At 43.8% G+C, this 19869-nt stretch overlaps 4 protein-coding genes across 4 annotated transcripts; 3 read left to right on the top strand and 1 right to left on the bottom strand.

Annotated features, from left to right (window-relative positions):
• Positions 1-1610: 1610 nt before the first annotated feature.
• Positions 1611-5974, top strand: F5B22DRAFT_614202 (uncharacterized protein). The gene is made up of 5 exons (XM_047975452.1): positions 1611-2672; positions 2732-3485; positions 3544-4176; positions 4280-4664; positions 4717-5974. The coding sequence occupies exons 1-5, from the start codon at positions 2333-2335 to the stop codon at positions 5524-5526; spliced, it is 2922 nt and encodes a 973-aa protein (XP_047829071.1). The 5' UTR covers positions 1611-2332; the 3' UTR covers positions 5527-5974.
• A 98-nt stretch (positions 5975-6072) lies between these two features.
• On the top strand, positions 6073-9472 carry F5B22DRAFT_614200 (peptidase M24, structural domain-containing protein). The gene is made up of 7 exons (XM_047975451.1): positions 6073-6434; positions 6531-6589; positions 6948-7074; positions 7135-7941; positions 8042-8140; positions 8240-8426; positions 8617-9472. Exons 1-7 carry the CDS (start codon positions 6379-6381, stop codon positions 8830-8832), a joined length of 1551 nt encoding a protein of 516 aa, XP_047829070.1. The 5' UTR covers positions 6073-6378; the 3' UTR covers positions 8833-9472.
• Positions 9473-9718: 246 nt separating this feature from the next.
• Positions 9719-12503, bottom strand: F5B22DRAFT_614199 (legume-like lectin family protein). The gene is made up of 2 exons (XM_047975450.1): positions 11734-12503; positions 9719-11559 (listed from the first exon to the last, which is right to left on the bottom strand). Exons 1-2 carry the CDS (start codon positions 11838-11840, stop codon positions 10314-10316), a joined length of 1353 nt encoding a protein of 450 aa, XP_047829069.1. The 5' UTR covers positions 11841-12503; the 3' UTR covers positions 9719-10313.
• Positions 12504-15877: 3374 nt separating this feature from the next.
• On the top strand, positions 15878-17981 carry F5B22DRAFT_614197 (ALG8 glycosyltransferase family ALG6). Its single transcript, XM_047975449.1, has 4 exons — positions 15878-16242; positions 16316-16588; positions 16645-17138; positions 17195-17981. The coding sequence occupies exons 1-4, from the start codon at positions 16166-16168 to the stop codon at positions 17854-17856; spliced, it is 1506 nt and encodes a 501-aa protein (XP_047829068.1). The 5' UTR covers positions 15878-16165; the 3' UTR covers positions 17857-17981.
• Positions 17982-19869: the final 1888 nt, after the last annotated feature.

Genomic DNA, 19869 nt, shown 5'->3' with positions numbered 1-19869 from the left:
CTACCTACACAGCCTAACGGACGGCTCGGTACTCAACCGAACTCACCCACGCTCGAGTATTTTATTACTACATAGTATACCTACCTACCGTATCACTCATGCCACATCAGTACTAGGTATGTATACACTCCGCATACTTACAACTGTCTCTAGACTAGACGACGAGCACAGGCCGGATAGAGTACATAAGTAGGTATAAGTAACCACTCAGACAACAACACTGCGGGGAGATGGGAGATATGCGTTGAGGCGCAGGCCGCCAAGTATGTTCATAGCCACTGATACGCCGAAATTGAGTGTGTATTGCGTTCTAGATGTAGTATGGTGGTTATATGAGCGTGGGTACCTACCTACTCATTTCGCCTTGTATTGCAGCAGCTATGTAGGTCTAACCACTCATCTGCACGTAATCAATACCCAGCGGCAATGACAAAAAAGAGACAACGTCGTTTTGTGGCTGATAGATCGACTGTCGGGATGATGATTCGGTGCTCTTGGAGTAACAGTGCTACCTACACAGTAGACGTAAGTACTACCTCGCCTCGCCTGCAACAGATTTGACGATGATGAAATCTCGCCCTCCTTCACCTCGATACTCGATAGATGCCGGCAACTGCCCCCTCGGAAGACACTCCGCACTGTCCTGATTTGCCATGAGCGATCGCCCGAAAGCCAAGCCACGAATGGGCTGATGGATCGAGAGGATACTGGTATTGGCGGGCTTAGGTGCGTCGACGAATTGGCTGGGCTGCGCTTCCAAGCCCTTTGCTTTGTACACGCTACCCAAACATCGTCACTGATTATGGGATGCGGATGCGCACAGCGAGAGTCGAGGTGTGACAAGATATCTGTCACATACATTGCTTGTAGGCGGTGTACATGATGTGTCTTGACTCGAAAAAAACGCATAGTAGTACCTAGCACACAACATCTGACAAGGGATATTCCCAGGGAAGTTGTGAGCTATATCATCAAGCTAATAGTTGGCCTCTCTGACTAGGATTAGTCGTACAAGGCCACTTACCTCTTGTCTAAGTGATAGATATCCCATATCCCATCTGAAGGATAGATATCACTTAAGTAAAAGACATACTACATAGTTAGTGTAGACACCATCATTATCATGTACTGGCCTACTTGATGCTCTGGTTTTGCTATGCTACCTACCTCGCCTACTAAGTAGGTAAGCAGGGGAGAGGTTAGGTAGGTCAGAGGTAGGTATGGGTAAGGAGAACCCTCTCTTACATAGTGTAGAAAGGTAGGAAAATCCCAACCCTTTACAGCAATTGTAAGTAGTAGTACCTCTCAAAACATACCTACCAACATACACACAAGGTCCTACAAACCTACTGTAGGGTAGGTAAGGAGTCAATTAGATGACATCCCGCGCGACATCAACACCAACACCCATATACATATATCTGTACATATATCTGTATGTAGGTGTAAGTACATGTAAAGGCCAACCCAAGGTCAACTGCATGTGCACATGCAGTGAGGTACGGTAGGTATCCCGTACATATCCATCCATACATACCCATACTTACATACCGACGCTGTCCCGATTCTCCATTCTAACTGGTCTCCAGCGTCGGTGGTTGACTGTAGCCCAGCGCCTTTCAGTGTGCACATCTTTCTCGGGGGCCGACTGTGATCCTCAATCCCGCTGGCCTCCTATTGGGCTGCCTTTGTTCTGGCTCTGCCAACTCGTGCGTATTCGGATCCACAAGGCGCATCGTCACCCATGTGCGGAGAATACTGTAGGTATCGTGGGCAGGCTCCTGAAGAGAGATCTACCTACCATGCTCTCCCAGACTCTCTCCTATTGGAATACCCTATATCCTCCTTAGGTAGAAATACATACATAGTACCGCCCCAATCCAGCCGCCATCGACCGTTGTCGACCTATCACGCTAGCGAGCAAGGTCGGTACTTCTAGGTACTGTAGGCTAGCGAGCTAGTACTGTAGCTAGTATGTAGGTTAGGTACCACTACCCACTACCGTCCCCCATTGCGCCCCCCCTACCGTGTCACCCTTAGCTCTCTCTCCCTCTCTCTCTGCACAACGCACGCACCCGAGACAAGTCGACTTACCACACTCGTTCTCTGGGACTCGTCGCTTCTCCACGAACTCCACGACTCAATCTTGTCATCTCGTCATCTCGTCGACCCGACCTTTCACAAAGTCCTTCAAAATGCGACAAGCACGTTCCTGTGCCAACAAGTAATTTGTTTCTGACTGACAGGGAAGACGACTGTCTGTCTGTCTCACGAGCCTTCTGTCTGGTCGCCCCGGGTTAAAGAGTCAATCCACGCCTCTTTTCAGCCGGATATGACCCCCTCTCCGCGCCCCTCACAGCCGCCGGCGGATCGAGCGACCTCGTCCCCCAGATCTCCATCTATAGCTCGTCTTGCGAGCCCGTCCGTGCCTGACCTGCCAGACGATACCGAGAATGATGCCGCCACTACTACTCGGGCCACTGAAACTCAATCCCCACGCGACACGCCCGGCGATGATGTTGAAGGCCCTTCCGACTCGTCGTCCCGTCCAGGGGCACCCGTCCCTCTACAGCAGCGCCGCCGTGTAACGCGCGCCTGCGATGAATGCCGTCGCAAAAAAATCAAGTGTGATGGGAAACAACCTTGCACACACTGCCAGGTTTACAGCTATGGTAGGTAGCTTTGACCTTGTCCACTCTCGTTGTCTCCTTTTTGCTTACTAACATCACAGAATGTACATATGATAAGCCTTCCAATAGGCGGCGAAACCCAGCGCCACAATATATTGAAGCGCTTGAGAACAAGCTATCAAGAGCCGAGACGCTGCTTCGCAAGTTCATGCCTGATGTTGACCTCAATGATCCTAACCTAGATCCTGCCGTTCAGCAAGAATTCAGGATGCGCGAACAGGCGAGACAGAAAGCCGCCGCTGCCCAAAGGAAAGACCAGCCCAAGCCGGGTTCTTCCGAAGGTCAGTTACAGTCTATGATATCCAGTGCTGGTCAACTTGATCTCAATGAAAGCGGTGACTACGACTTCCATGGCACATCTTCTGGGTCTGTTTTCTTCAAGCAAATGAAGAAGCATTTTAAGACCTTGCTGGGGCGAGATTATCAGATCCCTTTCATGCCACGGCCTCCTCGGCCTGCCGGGGTTACAACTCTCGATTCCCCTCGGCCAGTACCCAGCTCTCCATGGTCTACTACTTCCAGCGCTCCCACATACAACCTTCCCCCGAAAGAGAGAGCACTTGCGCTTTGCTCCGAGTCTCTAGACAATGCTACTTGCCTGCTACGGATTGTGCACAAGCCTACTTTTTACAGCATGCTAGATAGTTTGTACGATAAACCTAGTGACGACTTCGGAATAGAAGACAAGAGGAACTTGGCCCTCGCGTATGCAGCCATGGCACTTGGTTGCATGTATGATGTCCCCGATGGTCGGGTAATGAATTCACCGCCCTACAAAAGGTCTACGGACGAAGCGTACTTATCCCCCACCCCGATGACCTCTGATTGGATATCTGACATTGTTTTGGTACAGTCTTAGCTATTATAGCTCCGCTAGATTTTTATTACAGGATATCACTGAATGCCGAGACCTCACCTCACTTCAGGCCTTGCTTTTCATGATCTTATTTTTGCAGTCTATGTCGAACCTGAGCACGTGTTATGGATTTGTTGGCATTGCCCTGCGATCAGCGCTTCGGATGGGATTACATCGCCATTTACCATATATCAAGATGGATCCTGTCGAATCTGAAACGAGGCGTAGGGTCTTTTATATATGTCGACAGATGGATACCTATGTATCTGCACTCCTGGGATTTCCTTTGTTATTGAACGACGATGATATCGATCAGTTGCTTCCAACCGCCGTGGATGACGATTTTATTACGAAAGAAGGGATTACAACTCCACCATCTGGTACCCCTTCATATATTGAAGCGTTCAATGCGCACGTCAAGTTGATGGATCTCTTGAGTAAAGTCGTCAAGAATGTTTACCCCTTAAAGCGAGCGGATCCAAAAGTAACAGACGAGGATGAATCGCAAAGTGCCTCCTACATGGTTAGCTATGCACGCGTTAAAGAAATGGAAGAGGAGCTTCAGCAGTGGAACGAACAACTACCCTTTGCTTGGCGGCCAAGTCCAGAGGGATCAGTTGAAGTTGTGCGGTAAGTAATCTCGGGTTTCAATTGTTTGCGAGCCACAGCCCCTCACCCTCCATTTCTTGGCGCATACTTGACCTACAACGAATGAGACGCTAACTCCCACTAGGATCCGTAATCTATTGAGATTTGCCTACGCCCATGTCCAGATGGTTCTTTACAGGCCCTTCCTCCACTACGTCTCTCCGAGATTCTGTGCTGGCAAGGATATTAGTGAACGCGCGTACGCTTGTGGGGCTGCATACATCTCAGTCGCCCGTAATATTGTGCATATTGGCACTGAGATGCGGAAACAGGTATCTCTCGTGGGGCCCTATTGGTTTACGCTCTTTTCGGAATACTTCGCCATTATATCTTTAGTCTTCTATGTCTTGGAAAATCAGAATAAGCAAGGATCGAAGGAAATCCTCGCAGATGCTATAGCGGGGAAAAACATGATTGGCGAGCTCGCACCGAAGAGTATGGTTGCAGACCGAATCTTCAGTTCTTTAGAAGTAAGTTTATTGCTGCTGTGGGAAAGAAATCCCAGGTGACTGACCTATCCAGGCTCTTTTCATTCAATTGCCGGACCAGCTCAAAGAGCTCGACGTGCAGACTGCGCCTTCAAAGAAACGAGCCCGGCCGGGCCTGAAACTCGAGATTAGTCCGTCGCTCCAGAAAATCAACTCTCCGTCGTCATCTCGAGGCGCTACCAAAGGTCCCAGCTTATCAAAGGCCATCTCCGCCAAGATTCAAAAGCGTTCTCCGGCGTTAGCCTCACGCACAGGGTTATTTGGCGATGAGAACGGATCTAGTCCAAGCATGGACCCAATGTTCAACTCGTTCCATTTCCCCTCCCCACAATTATCAGCACCTCAGGACCCGATGACAGGTGCCAGTCTAAGCGGTACTAGCACAGCTAAGGTACCGCTCGGCACGATAGGGGCGGCCCAACAAATACATCGACTCGACGCCATGATGTTCCCATCGGACGATCCACTGGCTTACCCGAACCAGCCGCGAGTTGACTTTGGAATCCATGGGCCCAGTCTGCATCACGCAAACCCTGGAGATGTGTTACCGCATGACCCTTCGTCATATTATGTACCTCAGCTCTATGACGGTATCGAGGGCCAGCTATTAGGCCCCCTTCCGCCGTACTTAATGCAGCCGCAGGGGAACACAGGTCTCGGGTTCGCGGCACACATGTACTCGGACCCAATGCTACCCTCACATCCCATGCACCCATCAATGCACCGTCCCCATCCTCAAGGATTACAAATGGAGCAAGAGCAACTACGACCACCAAGAGACTATGACCACATGCTTGCCCCCTCATCCTGGCAAGGAATGTTTCCACAGCATGGAATGGAGTGATAGCATTGATTTTCTTACGGTGCAAGAGATTCCGGTACAAAAGGAGAGAGAGAGAGAGGGAGTGATAACGAGAGAGGAGACAAAAAGATACCCACTGCGTACGTCAGACATACCTGCGAGACCTTGGAAAACTGGGGATTTAGGGACCGTACTGACGGCAAAAAGACGAAGTTCTCAGGAGATTTCTGTGTAAATATACCACCTGTGACGATTCATGAGACAAGAGAGCATAGAGGCGCAACTTGTATTTTGGCAAGTATATTTTATACCTATGTAGTGAATTATCAGGTCTATGAACTGTGGTTTATGGGGAGGAGAAATCAATCTTTCAAGTCATGCTCAGCGCCTTTGTATGCTTACGTGGATGTGATCAATGTTCTATGTAAATACTTGCCATGTGATATTATTGTAGGCGACGAATATTAGAACAATTATCTGTAAAGCATGCAAATTTGTAAAGCTATTAAGGAAACGCGATTCTATATATAAATTGCGATGTTGAGGTGATTAGGAGGTTAGGTAAGTACGTAAACTCCCCAGCCTCATTCCCCGCCACATATAAGCCACCAATTATCTAACAGTACCTGCCGGGTAGCTAAGTCCCCATGGGGTAGGCTACCCCTTACGATCCTCGTCACCAATCAATCCAAATCCCAGCCGTGTGCTATCCTCCCGTCTACAAACAGCCTATTCATCGTCAGTTAACACGATATATACAAGATAAGACCGAAGATCTCATTCATTGGAAGAATCTCATGTTTTATTGGTGTTGGGTGTCTTTAGTTTCCGAGGCGAAGGCGTACAGGTGTATTCCCAGATTTATATGCCTTGGCAGTTCTAGGTACCCTAGAGATGGAGGCTACGAACATCCAGCATCGCATTGTGCTTGAGGATGAGTTTGATGCTCTGTAGGTCTCTTGCGTGCTTTATATGCATGTCCTTATCCATACTTACTACTTGCCGTTTCCCTCCTAGAGACATCGAATGCTAATCATCTGCTACAGTTCTATAGAAATCAAGGCTCCTGGTCCTGTCCACTCTGGAGTCGCTAAGAAATATCCCGGTGAGTAACCCTTGGTTTACATGCGGAGTGTCGTTGAAATGTGTCTTCTTCTTTTTCGGTGCTCACGGGTATGCTTGTGGGATCATGGCTATTTACATTTCTCGCGGAATGACTACCTAGTCAACTACGTCCCTTTTGAACTCTATAAACTCTCGACTCCAAGTAGAGAGATTGGAGATGTTTGAGTTGATTACCCTGCCACTGGATCATCTACATTTTGCTGTATAGGTCTCAATAGTTACATTACAAGCTCGACTCAATGCTCCCCCATGACTGAACACATCTCTATAAAGACGTCGCTCCCAGATTTCTTATGGATCTGCCTTACTTTATAATTGAAAGCTAACAACCTCACTAGCTAAGCTTCACGCAAGAAATCTAGCAAGAGAGCTAGGCAAGCAGGATGGTCTTATTTTCCTGCCGGGACAATGGAATGTGACATGGGAGGATGCCGACCAAGGACCAGCTTTCCGTCAGCGCCGTTAGTAAGTCCAAACCACCCACAATCTGCCTCCTTTGCATGTGGCACTAACATAAGGCGTCAGCTTCTATTATCTTTCCGGAGTAAATTTCGCAGGGTGCAGCGTCACATACGATATAGAGGCTGATAAGCTGACGCTCTGGATCCCTTATACACCCCCCGCGACTATTCTTTGGTTCGGGAAGACACCGTCCCCGGAGGACTGCCTCGCCAGATCCGACGTGCACGACGTGAAATACAGCAACTCGCTGTCAGAATACTTGACCTCGCGGCTGGCCAAGGTCAAGACGCTCTATGTTCTGCGAGCATCTCAGATGCCCAAGTCTGCCGAGTTCGAAAAGCTCAAGCCTCATGTCTTCATCGACACGACGTCGCTGCAGCCCGCGATAGACGGGCTGAGAGTGATTAAAACCGAGTACGAGATCGACATGATCCGGAAAGCGAATGCCGTGTCTTCGGAGGCGCATAGGGAGGTAGCCACGTCGATGTATGGGCTGTCGAACGAATGCCAGATCGAGGCTGCTTTTCTCGGGTCATGTACGGCGCAGAACGCCCACGTCCAATCTTACCCCATTATCGCCGGGTCCGGACCGAATGCCTCGACGCTGCATTACGACGCAAATAACGAGCCGTTAGCTGGTCGGCAGCTTGTCGTGCTCGATGCTGGCGCGGAATGGGAGTGTTACGCGAGCGATGTGACGCGTACATTACCCATCGGCTCGACGTTCTCTCCCGAGGCTAGGGCGATCTATGATCTCGTGCATCAGATGCAGGAGGAGTGTATCCAGCGCATTCGTCCCGGGGTCGTGTTCCGCGACCTGCAGCTCCATGCTACTCTCGTCGCGGTGAAAGGCTTGCTGCGATTAGGCATGTAAGTGGTTGCCTGCTGTTATATTACTTTTCCTGCAGCATACTGCGGAACAGAATTTGCTTCCCTAGAAGTGGAAGATCGCTAATTCTCCGTGTCTAAGTCTACACAACGGCACCGCCGATGAAATATTTAAAAATGGGACAGGAGCAGCTTTCTTCCCGCATGGACTTGGCCACCACGTAGGTCTCGATGTTCACGAGTAAGTACCGTCCTTTCTTCCTCTCACTCAACGTTTAATATTGGTTGTCTATCTAGGCTCGCTGTTCTGTAAAACCGCCTGACTAACTTGAATCACAAGCGTTCTGAGTCAGGAGCTTCTACGTCCTGTGGGCGAGAGCATATGGGGCAAAAGACGACCCGTCGGCCCGAATTCATTGCGCGCCATGATCAAGCAAGCTGCCATCACAGATGGAAGTGGCGATACCAGCGAGGCTGCTAGTCCGAAGAATCATATATTACAGCCAAACATGATTGTCACTGTTGAGGTGAGCGGCCTCGAGCTTCTTATGACCCCTTTATACATCCTCCCTACGATACCAGTTTGTCATTTAACGAGACCCCTCTCCTGGTATCAACACCAGATAGCAAGCTTCCATGCACCAGTTCCCTTCCTCTCCTCTTCTTTCCTCCCTTGTCAGTAAATACAATACTAACGTTACATCCCCGCGTAATCAGCCAGGTCTCTACTTCTGCCGCCCGTACATCGAGGCATACTTCCTGCGCAGCGACCAGCACAGCAAATACATAGACCAGGCCGTGCTCGAGCGGTACTGGGACGTCGGCGGCGCGCGCATCGAGGATTGCATCCTCGTAACGTCTGAGGGGTACGAGAATCTGACGACTGCGCCGAAGGGAGAAGAGCTGTTGAGGATCTTGGGGGTCGCGAACTGATTCTTCTTACTTATGTACCGACCTGCATGAGTTGTTGACTGTGTAGTGTGAGTGGGTATAGGGGTAGATAGGGGGAAAGCAAGGTAGTAAAGCAAAGGGAAGGGAAGGGATATATATACCCTGACAATGACCAAAGATGTCACGTACGACCATAGCCGCTGGAGAACTCGGGGTCCCGTCCGCTCCCCCCTTAGATAAGCTAGTGAGCGCCGAATTAGTAGTTGGGTCGGTGACGACCAGCGAATCCTCGGTGTTGTACGTTTTATTTCTTTTGAAAGTTTTTTTAAGGTTTTTTTTTGCCGTTATCTTTCTACTAGACGGCACCGTCTATGCGTGAGTACACAGATAACGTAGGAAATTGCGTGCGGAGAGAATGTAGGTATTTCCGGTAGTTTTACATCATAGAATAGATAGATAGGGGCAACTATATTCTTTGGAAAAGTTCGGTATTGGAACGTATGTGTAAGGCGGACATCTCTTGGATCTCATATATACAATAGAGTAGATTTTAATTAGGGTTCGCGCAGCATGATGAGGATTTCATGGAAAGAGTAAAGAGTTCAGTTCGCGAAGCGTCATGCCAGCTATGGATTTCGTCTCATGGGAATTACATCTGGTGGCCTAGTGGGTGCTTTGAAGTGGTATAGTATGGTATAGTTGAACTAGCAAGTTGGCGTCTTACACGTTCCATATAGGAGTAAGTATATATAAGAGTTTTCAACCTGCTTTCTTATTCTGCTGGTGTTATTTATAAATATAGGTATATATATAGCCCATCTTTTAAGAATAGGGGCTGAACAGGAAAGGTAAAAATAAAGATAGTTAAGAGCAATAGTAAATCTTAAATGCAATAACTTATTATATATAAATAAAACTTTCTTTACAAGCTAAGTATAACTATCTTATTTCATCTTACAATAACTCCTGGGTATAGTTATAAATGCAGCCTTAGCTATCAATCTGCTCGCTTTCAACCAACTAATCCATCAACCAGTTAAACCACTTAACTAAACCCAAAAAGAAAGAAAGTATCCCAGCAAAACAACTTATCACGATGCAGAACTGGATATACATAAGAATCGGATGGTTTCTATCATTTTTATTCCCCTAAGATAAAACAAAACCCCCAAAAAATATCGCTAAGTCGTAAAATATGATGCTGAGTGTTCATACCAGACAAGGCAGACACAGACACCTAGATAGGTAGTACTATGGTGGTTTGGTTGGCTTTTTATACAATTGAACCAACCTATCCATTCATCCCCGTTTCCCTTTCCTTATCCATCCCATCCCTCTATGGTCTCTTTTCTTCTGTCTGTCTCCTTACAGTACCGCCGCGTTTCTCCATTTCATCCTCGAGACTCGCCCTGTTTCCCAGATTCACTATATGGATTTCGAATACTTATTTTCATTCCGATTTCGATTTCTTCCCCCCTCGTGGTGATTGTGTTATACGTTACTTCTATCCCCATCATTTCTATTCACAAATACTTCTTCGGCAACGTCTTCTTCCGCTCGTAGTAGATGTAGCCCGCGACGAGGATGATCTGGCTGCCGATGATGACGAAGATGAGCTTGCCGTGGCGCGGCGTCGCCTGCACCGCCACGTGCTCGAGCATGGTGCCGTGGTTGGAGGAGATGGCGCGCTTGAGGTTGTTCTCGGACTGGCTGATGCGGTTGTTCATGTCCGTCTTGATGCTCTGGATGTCCCGCTGCATCTTGGTCACCTCGCCCACGAGCCACTCGAGTCTGTCGAGTTTGTCTAGCTTGTCGATTTTCGACAGGCTGGACTTCAGGTCGTCGATCATCCGCGATGTCTCCTCGTGCCGCTTCTCGTTCATGTTGTTCATGCCTGCGTTCTGGCGGAAGATGGTCGAGAGGTGGTGGTTCACGCTCTGTAGACGGTTATGTAGGTCGGCGAATTGCGCCTTGGAGCTGGTGATGGTGTCGGCCGAAGCGTCAGGGATGGATTCATCGAATGTCTCGTCCGACTTTGCGTTATTCGTGTCCCGGTTGTTGCGGCCGTAGCTCGTCTGGGCCTTAGCTTGGTTCTGTCCATCGTTTTGCTGTTTCTGTTGGGTTGGTGGTGCCCCGTTGGACTTCGCCGCGAGATCCTGGGTCATGACGACCAACTTGAAGATCTCGAAGGAGTCAGGGTTGTCTGCGGACGCAGCAGATATACCGTACTGATAACCAGGGGGAATAGTTATCTGATCACTGTCGAAGCATAGACGATTGTCAATCTCGACCTTGAACGACTGGGCTGTCTGGCGTATCTTGATCTGCGAAGGACGGCCAAGGTTGCGGTAGGCATAGTAACAGTGGCCAAAGGCGAGGCTATCCACGCTATGGTGTGATTTGAAGTCGATGCTACCGTCGTTGAGGAAGCCCCTGATCATGCCAGCGGACCCGCCGTGCTGGTCGATGACGAGAGCCAGTCCGTCGAAGCGACCGACTGTATAAATGCTCGACGAGCCTATCTCCTGACTCCCCTGTCGCGCAAGCCAGATATTGAGGTTGCCACTGCCCCTCTCACCACCGTTGGCGCGGAAGTCGACGTCGGCCACCCATTCGCTATACTGGTTCGTCTTGTCGGCCCAGACAGCGCCGCGCGCATTGCCGGGCACAGGGGGTGTGAGTATGAGCTTGTTGGAGAGGATCTCGGGGACGTTCGGGGTGCCCTGGATTGTGAACCCGGGAACTTTGGCCTCTCCGCGATCGTTTATCCTGTTGGCATGACGATTGTGAGCTTAGCAAGTTCTGCATTACGATGCGTGGTAGATTGGGTAGATTGATGGTTGGTTGTAATCATGGCGGGGTTCGTTACTTCGTTCAGAAGCAAACGCATGTGCAGCAAGGTATGCCCGAGTACATATGTAGGCATGAAGTATGAGCACGTACTTCCCAGTATAACCAAAGCTAAGCTCACTGACTAAGAATTGGGCTCGAGCTGTAGCCAGGGTAGCCAGACCCAGAGCAAGAATCGAGTCCGGTCGTATGAGGCGCATCTCGAATAATAATAATGTGTGGACTCTAAGGTCCTGGTAAAACAAGACAGAGGTGATGATGCGATGGTGCAGCGGGCTGCTGAACAGGCAGAGAGGCCGACAGACAATGCACCGAAGACAGGAAGGACAACAAACAAACAAACAGCCTTGGGAGTGGCTTCGTTGTTCTACACCTGGTCGTGCCAATGGCTAGATACTACGGTACTTGTTGTTCTTCTTGTCGTCGTCGTCGTCGTCGTCGGGAAATTATTATATAAGTTGAGCAGCAATATAAATAGACATCATATGTCAATCACGATTCACAGGTAGATAGACCCTTGCACAGCTCTTAGGGCCAGCTGAAGCTCCGGGTCAGCAAGTGGTTGGTGTTTGGTGTGTGCAGCGTGGTAAAGAGCTACCAGCCAGGCCGAGCAGGCTAAGAGGACACTTTGCAGCTACGAATAGAGCAAGTTCGCACGAGGCCGTACAAGGCCATTTGTGGAGTTCCCGCGCGCAACTAGGCCCATAATGTATAAAGACTTGCGACAAGATGGTTGGATCTGGTCGGAATAGGTTTAATTACTAAGTAAGATACCTAGATCTTTGCTAGGTACGGAACCTCGTGTGTCCGGGACGCCTAGAAAGGATTGTCTGTATGTATACCTATGTAGGTAGTAAGTAGACTTCTAAGAAGCACATGCAAGAGAGAAGAAAATGTCAAGGTCAACTCAATTCCTTTCGTCTGATGAATGACAGCTGTTAGAGCGTATGACAGGTATCATGCGTGTTACAACTTAGAACCTTGCATCGGCATCGCGGGTACACTACATATCATGTACATCAGGTACCGGCCGACCCTTCAATCGCGAACCCCGCTAAAAACATGGACGATACCCCAATTTCCGTAACACAGTTTCTCGCGCATCACCTTTTGTTACTCGCGCGCCACGCTAAACCTACTATAGCAATTATTAGGGCAGTACATACTGATACCCCTATAACGGTCCTTGGCATACCTAATTTAGCCCTTTTTAAAATATAACCCTTATATCTCCTAATAAGACCTATAATAACTATTAAAAAAATAATATCTATTAAAAGTTATAATGGTATATATTAAAAATAGCGGTTAATAGCAATATATAACCTATTATTTTTAAATTTAAGCTATTTAATTAGTTAAATATTTATAGGCCCTATTTAATTTAAATAATTATTATTATTTAATTTTTAATTAATTACTTTTAACTTTTATTTATTATCTTTAACTTTTATTTATTACTTTTATTATATTTTAAACTATTAATAATATTATATACTTTATAATATTTATTAAAAGTATATAATTTTTAACTTTATTTATTAATTTTATATTAATTGTATTTTTTTTTAAATTAAACTATTAAATTATTAATTTTTAATATTATACCTTTAATATTACCTTTTAATAATTAATTTCTTACCTTTACTATAAGCTTTAAAGCTTAATAAATATATACACTTTATAAAAGCTTTATAATTATAAAGTATAATACTTTTAATAAGATTAATAATTAATATATATAATATATAATAAAGTATATTATTATTATTATTAATTATAAGTTTATTATTATATAAAGGAAAACTTTAAACATTAAGGTTAATTATTAATTTAAAGGTATAATAAAGCTTTATAAATATTAAAATAATTAAACCTTTATTATTAATTATCCTTATTATAATTACCTTTTATCTTTATTTATAATTTTTTACTATTAAAAATAAATAATAGAAAAGATTTATAAAATTATTAAAACTAGTTTTAATAATTTTATCTTCCTTTAAAAAATATATAAATTAATAATAGCTTTAAATCCTTTTAATATAATTATTAAATAGAACTTAAAAAATATTATTAATAAGCTTTAATATAAAGAATAAGGTATTTATATAAATAGTATTATAATCCTTTATACCCTATAAAAAATAAAAGTATAATATTAATTAAAAATTTAAAATAATTATATATATAATCTTATTTAATTATTAAAGTAATATTTTTTAATTTAAAAGGTATTTTTAAAGGTTATTAATATAATTATATTAAATATAACCTTTAATATAACCTTTATAATATTAAATAATAACTTTAAACCTTTATATATTTAAATATTTAATAAAGTTAAAAAGTTATACTTTAAATTTAATATTTTAATACTTTTAATTATTATTATAAATAAAGTTAAAGGTATTTATAATATAATTAAAATAATTTAACTAAAGGTATAATTATAGCTTTATATTATATATATTATAATTAACGTTAGGATTAATATTAAATAATATTAAAAAGGAACTATACTTTAAAGTTTTAAACCTTTAAATACTAAATAGCTTATAAAGCTAACCTAATAATAAAAGCTTAATTATATAAGTAATAAAAAGTTTAAAATTTTATTACCTTTATTATTATTAATAATAAATAAAGCTATTATAAAATATTAATACTATTAATACTATAAAGCTTTTAACCTTTTTAAAGTTAATTATAATATTAATAGGGTTTTAACCCTCTTTAGCTATATAGCCTATTATAAAATTAAAAACGAAGCTTTTTACTATTAAAATAACCTTTATAATAAGTTTTTTAATTAATTAAAAATTATTACCTATTTTTTTATTTATTAATAAATATATTAATAATAAGCTTATTATTATATAATTAAATATAAAAACTATAATATATAAATAACTTTAAAAGTTAAAAGTTTATATATTAAATTAAAAACCTACCTTTATAATCCTTAAACTAATAGCTTTTAATTATATAAAGTAATATTATTCCTAATTATAATAAAAAAGGCTAAATATAAACAATTATAAAAATATTAAATATATTATAAATTAATTATAAATAAAGCATTAATATTTAATAATTAAACTTTAAAGATAAAGGTTTTATAATATACTTTTAAAAAAGCTTATAAATAATATTAAATAACTTTTAAAGCTTATTAAACTAATAAGTTATTATTTAAATATATTAGTAATTTTATAAAGTAATAAAATATTCCTTATTATTATAATTCCTTTTAATAGTTATTATCTTTTAATTAAAGTAATAGTTTTTATAAAGTTTAATTAAAGCTTAAATAAAGCTTTAAAATAAAAGACTTTAAATTTTATTAATAGTTATTAATTAATTTTATATAACTTAACCCTTTATTATTAATTAATAACTTTTAAAATAAATAATAGCTTTAAAAACTATATAAATTACTTTAAAATAATCCAATTTTAACTATTTTATACTTTATATATATTTTTAATATTTTTAACTTATTTTAAATACCTATTATAAATAGTTAAATTCCTTTTTAATAAAAAATAATAATTAAAAAAAGTAATATAAATTTAAATAAATAGGTAAGGTTAATAATACCACCTTTATTATTAATATTATAAAATTTAATTATTAAATAATAATATTATAACCTTTAAGGCTTTTAAAAAGAAAAGGATTTAAAACTGTAAATATAGCTTTTTTTAATATTAAAGGATAAAATATTACTATTAAAAAGTATTATAATAGTTTTATAATAGCTAATTTAAAGTCTTTAAAAGTAATAAAAATTATATATATTTAATAAATATTATCTTTAACTTTAAAGGTTAATTAAATAAATAGTAAAAGGGGTAATTTTATATTAAGATTAATAAATAAATTACTTTTTTAAAAAAGGTTAAAAAATAAATTATAAGGTACTTTTAAAAGGGAACATTTTTATTAATAAATATAATAGTAATTTATTTATTATAAAAGTTTTAAACTTAAAAAATTAATTAACTTAACTATTTTTTAAAAGGTATACTTCTTAAATAATAATATAAAAAATAACTGTTTTTATAATTGCTATTAAGGGTATATCTATAACTAACCCAATTTATATGGGAAAACAGGGGGGTTATAGACAGAGACCCAACAATTGCTATGGTAGGTTTAGCGTGGCGCGCGAGTAACAAAAGGTGATGCGCGAGAAACTATGTCGCAATTTCCGTGTTGAAGCCAAGGGTCCACCAGGTACACCAGGTACGCGAGGTACGCCACTTATCTTATCCTACCTAAATCCATACGTATCTGGTTTGTACCTACTCTCACGATAGAATCAGAGGGGAGAGCTGTCCGAAGAGAGGCATCGTTGGCATCGTTGTCGCTTACATACCTAATAGCTACCTAGGTACATACCTACGTACCACGATTCTTCAAGCTTGGTATGAGCAATTAGGTACCTACACACGCTCCTCTCGACGGCGCATACCCTCCATCCCTCGTTGGCCATGATACTACAACAACTACCGGCGCAATGAGCGAGACGTATCCGACCATTGCGCAATGCGCAATTGTCGCGACCGCCTTCAAGATCCTTCTCTTCCCAGCTTAGTACGCAGACGAATTCTGTCCGATCCTTGCGACAAACTCTACGTGAGACTAACCACCCGTGTGCGCCATATAGTAAATCGACCGACTTCGAAGTCCATCGGAACTGGCTGGCCATCACCAACAGCCTCTCTCCCTGGGAGTGGTACTACGAGAAGACGTCGGAATGGACTCTCGATTACCCGCCTTTCTTCGCCTACTTCGAGTGGCTTATGTCTCAGGTCGCGAAGCTCGTCGACCCCGCCATGCTTCGCATTAGCAATCTGGGATACGATAGCTGGGAGACCATCTACTTCCAGAGGGCCACAGTCATTGTGACCGAGTTGGTCCTAGTATATGCCCTCCAACGGTACACTTGGCCCATCTACTGGTTATCCTAGCGGTTAGCTAACATGATGTTTCCAGGTTTGCCGAGTCTGCGCACGCCCTGGACAAACGAGCCGCCCAGGCCGCTGCCATTTCAGTCCTTCTCTCGCCTGGCCTTCTCATCATCGACCATATCCACTTCCAATATAATGGCGCCATGTATGGTCTTTTACTCCTATCGCTCGTTCTAGCGCGCCAGCGATCTACCCTCCTCGCCAGCGGATTGGCCTTCGCTGCGCTCTTGTGCATGAAGCACATTTATCTCTATCTCGCGCCGGCATATTTCGTCTTTTTGCTCCGGGTTTACTGTCTCTCGCCCAAGTCCATCTTCAGAATCCAATTCGCCAATTGCGTCAAGCTCGGTACTGGTATCTTGGCCGTCTTCGCTACGGCCTTCGGCCCTTTTGCTCTCAAGGGCCAAATTCCTCAAATTCTTAGCAGATTGTTCCCATTTTCGCGCGGCTTGTGCCATGCATACTGGGCACCCAATGTATGGGCCTTGTATTCTTTCCTCGACCGGCTCTTGATTTTTGGTAAGTGTAAGAAATCCGGACTCAGCGCTCGCTATATGACTAATTCGTATTATCAGTTGCGCCACGCTTGGGCCTGCCCGTGAAGGCTGAAGCTATCAATAGCGTGACAAGAGGTCTCGTAGGCGACACAGCCTTTGCAGTGCTCCCGGAGATCACGCCCAGATTGTGCTTCACCTTGACTCTCCTCTTCCAAGGTATCCCCTTACTGAAGCTCTTCAACCGTCCGAGCTGGGATGCTTTCATCGGAGCCGTGACGCTGTGCGGTTACGCCTCCTTCCTATTCGGATGGCATGTCCATGAAAAAGCCATTCTTCTCGTCCTCATTCCCTTCAGTCTCATTGCTCTCAAAGACCGGCGCCACGTCAGCGCATTCAGGCCACTGGCCGTCTCCGGCCATGTATCGCTCTTCCCACTGCTCTTCACCCCCGCTGAATTCCCCGTCAAGACGATATACACCGTCTTCTGGCTTGTTCTGTTCCTCATGGTCTTCGATCGTCTGGCGCCAGCGTCTCAGCGGCCCCGGTTCTTCCTCTTCGACAGGCTGACGATTCTATACATCGCCGTGAGCATCCCGTTGATCGTGTACTGCTCCTTATTGCACCAGATGATATTTGGTGCCAGATACGAGTTCTTGCCACTCATGTTCATGAGCGCGTACTCGGCTTTGGGGGTTGTCGTTAGCTGGGTAGGGTTTATGTTTGTGTATTTTACCTCGTAACTTTGGCGATGATAGACTTAGATGGGACTACTCCGGTTTATTATAGAGTACCTATTATACTTGTTCAAGATAGCAATTATAGAACAGACAAGGACAAAATAAAATAGAGCAAAATCGTTGATTAACAATGTCTTAATAGCACTTGACCGCGGACTGAATTCTTACCTAGACTGAACTTGCTGATCTATGGGTACATAGAGGTACTTCGATATGGTGGGCATAGTGGCACGCAAGTACTAAGATGATGGAGCAGCCAATCAGATTGGGTAATCGGCCCACCGCCTTCCTTTTAGGGAAGATGCTTCAACCCCCCCTCCTCCCCTCCGAATCACAGTCCGCCGCTCCAGTGCGCAGCTTTCGAGGGCTTCCTTGTGTCCTTTTCAAGGATTTACAGTACTACATGAAATTAAGCCAGGGTCCCTATATCCCACATATGCCCTGAAGATACGGCATATTCAAGATTATAGCTTTTGTAAGACATAAAGTCTCTCAGAATAACATGGCGATAGTACTTGTCTTTCGATAAAGCGTGACGTTGAAACCAACGCGGCTAGGTAGGGATATAATGTAGAAGGGAGGCAAGGTTTAAGCATGGTATTTTTAGCGATAGGATGACGTGCCAACAGGGTTTGGAACTTGACATTCAAGGTTCAATTATGCTGCTACTGTAATGATAGGCTTCTAGAAAAGTGAAACGGACGTCGGAGAAGAAAAGGCCCGCTACGGTAGGTAGACACTCCACGTGGAATATTCTGCAATACTGTATGCTATCCATGTAGAGAATTGATGAAGTTTGGTGGGTGGAAGTATTTCTGGTAGCCCTTGCGATTTGCTTTCTGTATTGAGCGGCCATGAATTATGTATGTGTTGCACAAGTTGAGGCTCTGCGGGAGAGCGGCGTCTCTACGTATTTGGACATAACGGCAGAGCCTAGTTTAGGTGTACAATAGGCCCAGCGAGGTATTAGAGAGTCGGCCTAGTTTTTGAGAGTGTTTTCTGATTATCTGCGTTAGGTACATGGTAATGCAACCTGCACTGGGAGGAAATCTGTGCTGAAGGTAGGACTCTCGATTCAGCGGCAGATAGTACCTAGAAGTAAACACAGGGCTTACCTCATTCAAGATCAGCCGGCTAGCCAATTATTCACCAACCGTCTACTTGTGACCGATTTCTCACCAAGGGAATGCACAGCAAAATAATTTTGCTAATAATACCCAAGTGTTTGGTAAGGAAGATGGTAGGCTGTTCCTAGTGGCGGCCGTAAAAAAAAAGAAGGGAGCACGGCCCTGAAATAGGTCGGCTGGGTCCCGCTCTCTCTCGAGTCTCCCATTTCCTCCCATTTAGCGGGTGACCATACCGTGGAACGATAACTTGGAATGAGAAAAGAAAAAAGAAAGAATACAAACAAACAAGGTTCAGGCCAACTAATATCGTGTATATTGCACTTGAAAGAGCAACTGGGGGTTGGGTCCCCTCTTTTTTGGCACCATCGATCTTCCATGGCGACTTACACGTTTCGAGGTCAAAACGCCGATAGAAACGCATGGCCACGCATTCCGATCTAACGCGGCCGGGCGGACACGAATAACTCACCAAAACATACACAGAACAATACACTACATTTTAAGTGCAGGGTTGGACCCGTTTTGGTTGTATAACCATGGGAGATTGGTGGCGAAACATGTTGTTGTGGTCGAGGAAAGCTCTGGCTGTGAGACCTAGGTTTAGATGAGATGGCAGACACGGCGGAAGAAGTACGATAGTAAGACTCGAAACGGGAGATACGGGGTCATATAATAGCTTGTTTTGTTGTTCTCTCGCGGGCGATTGCAACGAGTATAAAAATGTGCATGGCAGACGCGAGGACGAGCGGGTAGACGGTCATGGCGATGACGATGGGGTAGGTAGGGCAGACACGGTGGTGGCGCCCCCCTGCCCCCGGTCGGAGGAAGAAGGTCTTGTCTTGTCATCGCGTGCGGTGCGGGTGGATTTCCCTTTCGAGGCCCCCCCCCC

The sequence above is a fragment of the Xylaria bambusicola genome, assembly GCF_022495145.1.
Source record: "Xylaria bambusicola strain CBS 139988 unplaced genomic scaffold F5B22scaffold_33, whole genome shotgun sequence".
In the NCBI taxonomy this organism is placed as follows: domain Eukaryota; kingdom Fungi; phylum Ascomycota; class Sordariomycetes; order Xylariales; family Xylariaceae; genus Xylaria; species Xylaria bambusicola.
This window is presented reverse-complemented; position numbering and strand designations above follow the sequence as displayed.

Coding starts and splice junctions, on each gene's coding strand:
- F5B22DRAFT_614202 (XM_047975452.1), top strand. CDS start 2,333: ATGACCCCCTCTCCGCGCCCCTCACAGCCGCCGGCGGATCGAGCGACC. Junction 4,177..4,279: donor GGATCAGTTGAAGTTGTGCG/GTAAGTAATCTC, acceptor AACTCCCACTAG/GATCCGTAATCTATTGAGAT. Junction 4,665..4,716: donor GAATCTTCAGTTCTTTAGAA/GTAAGTTTATTG, acceptor TGACCTATCCAG/GCTCTTTTCATTCAATTGCC.
- F5B22DRAFT_614200 (XM_047975451.1), top strand. CDS start 6,379: ATGGAGGCTACGAACATCCAGCATCGCATTGTGCTTGAGGATGAGTTT. Junction 8,141..8,239: donor GTAGGTCTCGATGTTCACGA/GTAAGTACCGTC, acceptor TTGAATCACAAG/CGTTCTGAGTCAGGAGCTTC. Junction 8,427..8,616: donor ACATGATTGTCACTGTTGAG/GTGAGCGGCCTC, acceptor CCGCGTAATCAG/CCAGGTCTCTACTTCTGCCG.
- F5B22DRAFT_614199 (XM_047975450.1), bottom strand. CDS start 11,840: ATGCGCCTCATACGACCGGACTCGATTCTTGCTCTGGGTCTGGCTACC. Junction 11,560..11,733: donor AGCTTTGGTTATACTGGGAA/GTACGTGCTCAT, acceptor TCATGCCAACAG/GATAAACGATCGCGGAGAGG.
- F5B22DRAFT_614197 (XM_047975449.1), top strand. CDS start 16,166: ATGAGCGAGACGTATCCGACCATTGCGCAATGCGCAATTGTCGCGACC. Junction 16,589..16,644: donor CTAGTATATGCCCTCCAACG/GTACACTTGGCC, acceptor TGATGTTTCCAG/GTTTGCCGAGTCTGCGCACG. Junction 17,139..17,194: donor CGACCGGCTCTTGATTTTTG/GTAAGTGTAAGA, acceptor TCGTATTATCAG/TTGCGCCACGCTTGGGCCTG.